The sequence below is a fragment of the Gallus gallus genome, chromosome 12, assembly GCF_016699485.2.
Source record: "Gallus gallus isolate bGalGal1 chromosome 12, bGalGal1.mat.broiler.GRCg7b, whole genome shotgun sequence".
In the NCBI taxonomy this organism is placed as follows: domain Eukaryota; kingdom Metazoa; phylum Chordata; class Aves; order Galliformes; family Phasianidae; genus Gallus; species Gallus gallus.
This window is the reverse complement of record NC_052543.1, coordinates 9681834-9690114: the sequence shown is the minus strand read 5'-3', so window position 1 is coordinate 9690114 and position 8281 is coordinate 9681834. Positions and strand designations below refer to the sequence as shown.

General features: G+C 45.0%; 1 protein-coding gene across 2 annotated transcripts in view; it reads left to right on the top strand.

Moving 5' to 3' along the window:
* The first annotated feature begins 22 nt into the window (after positions 1-22).
* Positions 23-8281, top strand: part of EEFSEC (eukaryotic elongation factor, selenocysteine-tRNA specific) — a 117204-nt gene continuing 108945 nt past the window's right edge. The window contains exons 1-2 of one of the 2 annotated variants that reach the window (XM_015293369.4): positions 23-319; positions 1607-1694. Coding sequence is in view for 1 of the 2 variants with exons in the window: in XM_015293368.4 (XP_015148854.1) it covers positions 5194-5479 (286 nt within the window). In the remaining variant the exon portion in view is untranslated. Of the gene's footprint in view, positions 320-1606; positions 1695-5169; positions 5480-8281 lie in introns of those variants that run through there. The other variant, XM_015293368.4, reaches the window with a different exon arrangement.

The following is an 8281-nucleotide window of genomic DNA, read 5'->3' as shown; positions in this document are numbered from 1 at the left end:
CGGGCGGGCGCTGTGGGGAGATGGGCCGGGGCCGAGTCGGGGCCTCCCCTTCGGGTGGGCATCGCTGTCGTCTTGTCGTTACCGGTGTACCAATTAATTATGTTTCACGTGCCCACGGCAGCATCTGAGGCTTTAGCTTCACCTTTTATACAGTATATCTACAACAGCTTCCTCTTGAGCTGCTGAACTGAGGGAAAAACACGTCGTCTCGGCGGGCAGCTCCACAGCCTCAGAGCTCCCTCATGTAACAGCACTCCCACCGCCATCGCCTGGCAGCCAGCTGTGGGCTCCGCTGCAGTGCTGCTGCACCTCTTACGTGGTACGTCAGTGCTTGGGGTGGAAATGCTGCAAAATCTCAGAGGGTTTCAGAGCTGGCTGCTCCAGTGGCTTCCTGTTGGTAGATTTTGGAGTTACTCATGGAATAGTCAAGGTTGGAAAAGACCTTTAAGGTCATCTAATCCAACCACTGACCCACCACCATTCCCACTGGCCACATCCCTCAGTGCCACATCTGCACAGTTCTAGAACACCTCCAGGGACAGTGGCTCTACCACTCGCTGGACAGTGAGTGCCAATGCATCACCAGTCTCTGAGGAGAAATTTCTCCTAACATCCAGCCTGAAAGAGGGGAGTCTTTTCCAACTAATACATCATGTTTGATGATAAAAGCTGTGTCCATGTCCTACTGCTTGGTATTAATGGGCTAACGTGGTGTGGTGCTGCTGGTGCTGCTGCCATGGCTCTGCCACAGGCTGCCAGGGAGAGCTGCAAAGCAGTTGTGCAGTGATCCAAAACAGCAGAGGGGCTTTTGGGAAGGAAGGGTGGGTGTCGTGGCTCAGCTCACAGAAGTCTGGTGAAGACTGTTATGCGCCATTCATTCCCTTTTCATCTCACAGCTTCCGTTAGTTTTGATTTAAATGTCATTCAGCAAAGAATGCTATTTGTTTTTTTTCTCCTAACTTGTGCTGTCAGTTTATATTTACATAATCTAGTTTAAAACTAATTACAATATAATTGCAGACATATGTAGTTCAACACCTTTGTAAGGGTATCCTCTCACTTCAACTCTTGTAGCTAAGAATTTTTGAATCTAATAAATACAAGCTATCCTTTAAATAATTAAAAGAGTATGTATACTGTTGGACCCTATACATCCTTCCAGGGTCATATTAGTCACAGAATACAAATGCCTAATATGTACTGAGCTGCAGACATTTTTTTTTTCTGTAAAAGAGCAAATATACAACTTTGATTTCTCTAGTGCATTGCGCTGCCACAAGTGCTGTGGGTATGTCTGGTCAGAGTTCAAGTTTCTGCCAGTTCTGGAGGAATAATTAACAAGGCTTGGGGGAGCGCTGAGGGCAGTGATATAGTTATAGGAGTAAGTCTTATTTCTCTTTGGTGTAGAGGAATACGGATGGCAGAAATAGAAAATTACGGTCATTATAATTTAGCGGTCATTATAATTTAGAGGAGATGTAAAGGTCAGATATGGTGCATAAGAAACACTGATTTATTTAGAGATTTTCTGATAAAAGTCACTAGCACTTATCTGAGAGGAAACAAAACTGGAAGCTTTTCTAACTGTCTAATTGTTTCTCTACAGCAATATGGTGTCTTAAAGATAGAACTGGAGCTTAAAACTTCAACCTGGTAGGGACTGTCTTTGCTTATCATCTGCTGCCATGATGAAGGTACAGTTTTAGTACTGATATGCAGAAATCACTATGAAAATGGGTTGGCTTTTTATTTGCCGTAGAAGTGGGTATTTCTCTCTCTGTGTCTATATATGTGTGTGTTTAGAAAGTAAACAACTGTTTACATGACAGATGCAAAGCTGTCTTCCCCCTCTTACTTGCTCAAATTAGTATCACTATTCATAAGCTCTGAATGGTTTGGCACATCTCATTGTATTGACTGTTTTACTCATTCCACATGTTCTTTGAACACTGTACTGAAATTGCAGTTGCAGGGAGGAAAGTACGTTTGGGTGAAGGAAAATAAACAACAATCCTTTAGACCACACAGGATCAATTGTTTATTTGTCAGAAAGAGTGAAGTAGAACTACTGGAAAGTTTAGGACTGATCTTAAATAGCTTAAACGATCAGTGATAATTGATGTCTGATGTGTTATGATGCATCAGTATGAGGAAATACTGAACCTCAACAAGATTTTTGTGATTATGAATAGTTAACACATCTGTTACAGGGGGAGGGTAACATTTTGCTGCAAATCTTGAGTCACCTTTCTCCTTTGCCCATTCCACCAGGTGGAACATAAGTTGGTTGATAGACCATTCTGCCCATCTCATGTTATGAGTGCTTTGAGTATAATTTAATATTTCACTAGCCAGTTAACCAGAAAAAATAATACCTGTCACTAAAGGTCTGAACTGTTATTCCCCAGGTTTAATCAACTCATTTTACCAACGTTTCTTTTCCCCCCCTGTTTGAGGTCTCCTGTTTGGCACAGACGTCATGTGATACCCGATGTGGGAGCTGGAGACTGGAGAGCTGTTTTCCTAGTCTAAATGTTTGAGGTTACAGGACGTGGCCTAGTTTCACATAAGCTTTCAAATTTCAGTGGGACATGCTGAATCCTGAAACTGTCAAATAGTGTATTATTTTTGGAGTGAGAGAGAGTACGTGTATGTAAGTGTGTGAATGACCTTTACATTTTTACCCTATCCTGAAAGTCTGACTTCCTGCCCTTTCTCCCACGAGTCCATAAACTTTAGCAATTAAAGTGAACACTTTTTAAGGAAGAAATTCAGTGCAGAAGGGAAGAACTGGAAAGGGGAACGGAGTATCGAGGAGAAAACAGGACGAACAGAGAAATGCTGTAAACTGATTGCTTCATGATGATACTGAACAGCATGAAGAAGTTGAGATTCTTTAATTTTGCCATTATCCCCTTTCTGTCTTAGTAAGGTCAATATCTGTGTGTGTGTTTTGTTTGCTTTCCTGCAAATGAAGCTGAAAGGTTTTTCCTACCTGTCATCGAAGCAAAAGGAGTGATGACTCTTAGCAGATGACATCTCTTAATTCCCAAATCCTTAATCAATTCTGCAGACTTTATAAACAACTAGGATGGACGATTCTTACCACTGAATAACGTTGTTCATATCTCTGTCATACCTCCTCCTTGCAGTTGGAGTATTTTACAGGTACCATGTGCGCCACGATCTTGCAAAAAGCTGTGCCTTCAGGTGATATATAGCCAAATCTGAACTACAGACTATAAATTCCTGGAGACAGAGGCATGTTCTGAGTGATAACAAAACTGTGGACACTGGAGCAAACTAATCTTTTTTCGCCACTAAAGTGCAAGTTCTTTACACATTACTTCCCTTCTGTACAAGGACAAATGCCTTCTCTGTCTAGTGAGTTACAAGTATTTTCTGTATCTAAAGGAAGGAAAAGTAAGAATAAGCCACAGTTCCCACCTGATATCCCTCTTACTTGCAGATCAGATTTTATTTTTTTTTTTATCTTTCCTCATTACATCTTAGCAAAACCATTTTTTTCCCCGTGAGTTTTGTCCAGCATCCCTTTGGTTACTGCCAAAGCAAAACCAAAAGCAAAAGCTCTTTGTTTTATTGGCAAGTTGGCAGTCCAAGCAAAATGGTCATGCCTGAGCTCTTTCTGTAGCCTGTTAGACGACAGGGGCCATTGAAATGGTCGTTTCCTTTACCTCGCTCCCAGTTTTTACAGGAACTATAGAAAGTTTTAAGACTTCTGTGCTTTGTCAAAGCTTGTTGAAAAATAGCTGGTATTTTAGATGTGTTGGGAGGGCTGCTGGATAATGCCATTTTGGATAATGTCTCTTCTGGTTGGGAAGTGGACCTCTTTGCACCTTTTTCTTCTCACCTTATCTAATAGTTAATGTTAAAAAAGAATTAAATTGTATGTAATATTATATAGGGATATCTGTGTGGACTATGACTGTGTAGGGCCTTTTCTTGTGGGAATAGAAGTATACTTTCCATTAACTTTGCAAGTATGTATTGATATAACAGCTTGAGACTTTTAGGGCAGTGAAATGTACATAAGCTAAGAAGCCTTATGATTAACAGGAAGCTATTCAAAGCCTGGGAACTTGGTCTGAAAAGTGACATTATGCTTGATTCAGTTCCCATGACAGAGCTCCCATCAAGCTGAACTATTCTGCTAACAAAACCGATTAACCTGGTTAGCTCAGTGTATTGGCAGCCCTCCTTGTGAGTTCATGTCTTTTCTTCAGGGAGATAGTTGTCTTTCAAATAGCACTGTGCACTACGAATGTCTGCTTCTTTCTCTCCCCCCCCCCCCCCCCCCCCCCCCCCCATCCCATTGTTTAGTCATTGACTAGCATCTAGACTTCTATGTGCTTGGCAAAGAGGGGTGATTTGTACCCGGATTTAAAGCTCTACAGACCCTTCCATAATGAAAGTGTTGTTATATGGAGGAATTTTCTTTGTAGGAAAGCCAGGAGTTTAGAGTTAAAGCTTCAACTAAGTCCACGATGCTGAGAATATCCTTATGAAAGCCACAGAATCATAGAATCAAGGTTGGAAAAGACCCCCAAGATCACCAAGTCCAATGCCAACCCACCCCCACCATGCCCATAACTGCATCTCTCAGTGCTACATGTCCACAGTTCTCCAGCACCCCCAGGGACTTCAACCACCTCCTTGAGCTGCCTGTTCTGGCTCAATTTTAATGCTTTCAGTACTCAGATGCTTGTCAAACTCGTTGGTGGGTTGTGTTATTGGTGGTGGTGGTTTGCAGGAGAGCTGTTCAGTACAATTACTCATCTTGATCATTCTTAATCCCATCCAAGTATGCTTTTCAGCGAGCACCCTACACAGTATACCTACAAGAAGAGGAATGGCACAAATCCAGAAATCAGTGAGCAAGTTAAAAAATAGAGAGGGAGAGAGAGAAAGAGGGAGAGGGGGAGAATTATCCAGATCTTGACCTGCTTTTTGCGTTTGACTTCACAATATCTGTGCAACTTTAAAGCCAAATTTCAGACCGAGTGGCACCTGTGAGTGGCTATCATGGCAGGCAGAGACGGGCTGGGGCCGGTTAGGGCTAAAGCTGAAGGCTAAAGCTAAAGGCTGGGGCCGGGGCAGCGCGGAACGGTGGCGGCGGGGCGCGCGTTGCCGCAGGGGCGCTGTGCGGACGGACCGCCCGGGTGCAGCGCCGCCATGGCCGCCGGTTCCGCGCCTCCCCGCGTCCTCAACGTGAACGTGGGAGTGCTGGGCCACATCGACAGCGGCAAGACGGCTCTGGCGCGGGCGCTGAGCACCACCGGCTCCACCGCCGCCTTCGACCGGGCGCCGCAGAGCCGGGCGCGGGGCATCACGCTGGACCTGGGCTTCTCCTGCCTGCGCACCGCGCTGCCGCCGCAGCTGGGCCCGGGGCCCGGCGAGCTGCAGTTCACGTTGGTCGACTGCCCGGGGCACGCCTCCCTCATCCGCACCATCATCGGCGGTAAGGGGCTCCCCGCTGGTGCTGCTCAGGGCCCGGGGCTCCGGGTGGGACTCGGGAGTGTCCCCGCTGCCCGGCTCTGCCGCGGCCCCCGTCGCCCCTTAGATAAACCCTGCGCTCGCAGCTGAGCTCTGTAAGCGCGACTTCCTTCGGGCCGGCCCGCTCTGCTCACATCGCTGGAATGAAAGTTTTCCTGCCTGTGAGACGCCGCCTGCAGTTCGTAAAGCCTCAGCGGCCAGTGTGATGTGCCCTGTGGTTGGAGCTGTGCTGCACCTGTTGGACGTGCACATGGCGGGCTCTTCTGCTGAGAGCTCCAACACAGGAGCGTTAGAAGCGTTACGTGGAATTTGCTCATTTTCCATTTCAGACTTTGTATGTGATGCATGGAGTTGATTCTGGCTTGCTTTAGGGCTCGTTTTAGGCAAGTTCACATTGTTGTGTGAAAAACAAGACCTGCTCTGCTGTGTCTTGCCCAGAGCTGGGAGGTGGCTGTGCATGGCTGAGGGCACAGTGGGGATCGTAGCTGCAGGCAGTGTGACGTAGGCTCAGGTTGGTCAGCTGAAGTACAGAGACTTATGAAAAGTCATTTGCTATGCATATACTATGCTAGTGTCTCCTTAGTGTTGGGTATGAGCCTCTCAGGTAACTAGCAGTAGGACTAGTGGTAATGAGTGAGTGGCCTTTACATGTCCCGTGGGAGGTTCAGGTGGGTTGACAGTTGGACTTAGTGATGTTAGTGGTCTTTTCCATTCTTAATGATTCAGTGATCCTGTGCCCAAAGGTACAGCGGGAACTGCAGCCACAGGCAATGTGAAGTAGCCACAGGTTGGTCAGTTAAAGTATAAGAAGTTCTGAAAACTTATTTCCCATGCATGTTATGTGCTGGTGTCCCCTTAGTACCAAGGAGGCGGTAGTTCTGCAATGCAGTTTGTGTTTATTGGCCACTGGACTGAAGTTCAGACTAATTCTCTCCTCTTGGTGCATGAACCAACCCTGTTAGAGCAGACGTGTGAGTGGTGTTAGCAGTGATAACACGGTACTATTTGCATTTCTTTTGGATAGAACAATAAACATCTCACTCATTTCTTGATTTCTGCAGCAGTGTCGTTAATGGATGCTCTGTGGCTGCAAGGGAGGAGTGGCTCAGTGCCGAATTCCAGAGATCTGTGGTTGTCTTTTGTGCTTTACCATCAGTTATAGATCTTAAGTGCTTGTAAGCACCTGATGATCTTCTGAGGAACAAAGTGTATTTTGGCAAATGGTAGCTTTTCTTGGACACACTGACAGGGTGACTGGTAGATAGGCATTCCTTTCTTCAGGAAAGACTGCTCTGAGGGGTAAACTTTCCTTGTGAAGAGGTGTCTGAAAGCTTGGGGAAAAATAGCTTTTGTTATCGCTTGTTTGAGGTGGTTGTTTAATACATAAATTGTTTTTTTTTAATTGCTTCCTATTAATTGTTTTTATGAAGATGTTACAGCATTCAGTCACTGCTCCACCAGTCCATGCTGGTGGAGTAAGTTATTCAATTTATGTCACTGTAAGGCTGTGCTGGGAAAGGATGTGGGCTAGACCAGTTGAATGGTGGTTTTCTTCCCAGCAAAAGTGATTCTGTGCAGGTAGCAATTCAGACACAAAGCGTGTCAAACTTGCACAGTTCCAATTATAGCAGGTTACATATTCTAGTGAAAACTCTCAATTGTTTGATTAGTATGACTTAATGCAATTCTATATGTTAAGAAACAGAATGGCAGAGAAAATGCAGTATTGTGTTGATACTTAGAGCTAGAAATTTCAGCTGCCTGCTTGGTAGCATACACATAAATCTTGACATTGGATGCTCCTTTATTTTTACTACCAGGTTTAAAAAGTGAAACCTTGTTGTTAAAACCTGATCTGTGCTGGTGGGAACTATTTGGGACGCTTGCAATTTTAGTATGTTTTGGTGAAATTCAAACTGAAGTATAGCATGTCCTGTGTAACAGGATACATCCTTCAGCATTTAGGCATCACTATTTCAATATTGCCACCTTGTCTGAAACGGAAAGCCAGGCTGCCCAGATCACAGCACATTAAAATTTAGACTGAATACTTGTGATTAGGAAATAGGTGGAAACAGTTTGCTGTTCCATTTCCATTGCTTTTTTTTTCCTTTAATCTACTTTCTCCTTTTATCATACATTTTCTGCGTTGAAAGCTTTTAAATAAATTATAAGAGCAAAGTGCTTTATCTTCCTGTCTTTATTCTGCACTTTGGATTTTCCACAGCTCTTGAAAATAGTGCTCTTTGCTGTGTCCTGAGATAGCTGTAGATGTGAGGTAGCCTGCAGAAAAATGGGAGATGGGAGGGCTGTGAGGAATGGAGGGGGATGTGAGGAGCTGGAAGGGTGATGGGTGATGGGAGGGCTCTGGAGCACCTTTTTCCTTTGTGTTACCCCTCATGCATGCGGCTTTTAGTGTTGAAGCTACAGGTGTGAAAATATGCAACTGCATGCTTGCGTTTGAAGCCTTCTTCTCTCTGTAAGCTTTATAAGCTAATTGGCTCCCTATTTGCTGGCCTCATCCTGCAGGATTGCTGGGTAGCTCTGCATTTGTTCATTTTGTCCAATCTGCCACCAGACAAGCTCAGGAGGTTCCTTCCTGGGAGCTTCTCAGGAGAAAGCAATGGTATCATCTCTGCCCTTCTCTTTTTTTGTTGTTTCCCCTCTCTCCCAGGCTGTGTCCTGGTGGCAGCTCCATCCTCTATAGCTGCCTTCTCTTCTGTGCACCCAAGATACTCCAAGGGTTAATTCCCCTGCTGTACAAAGC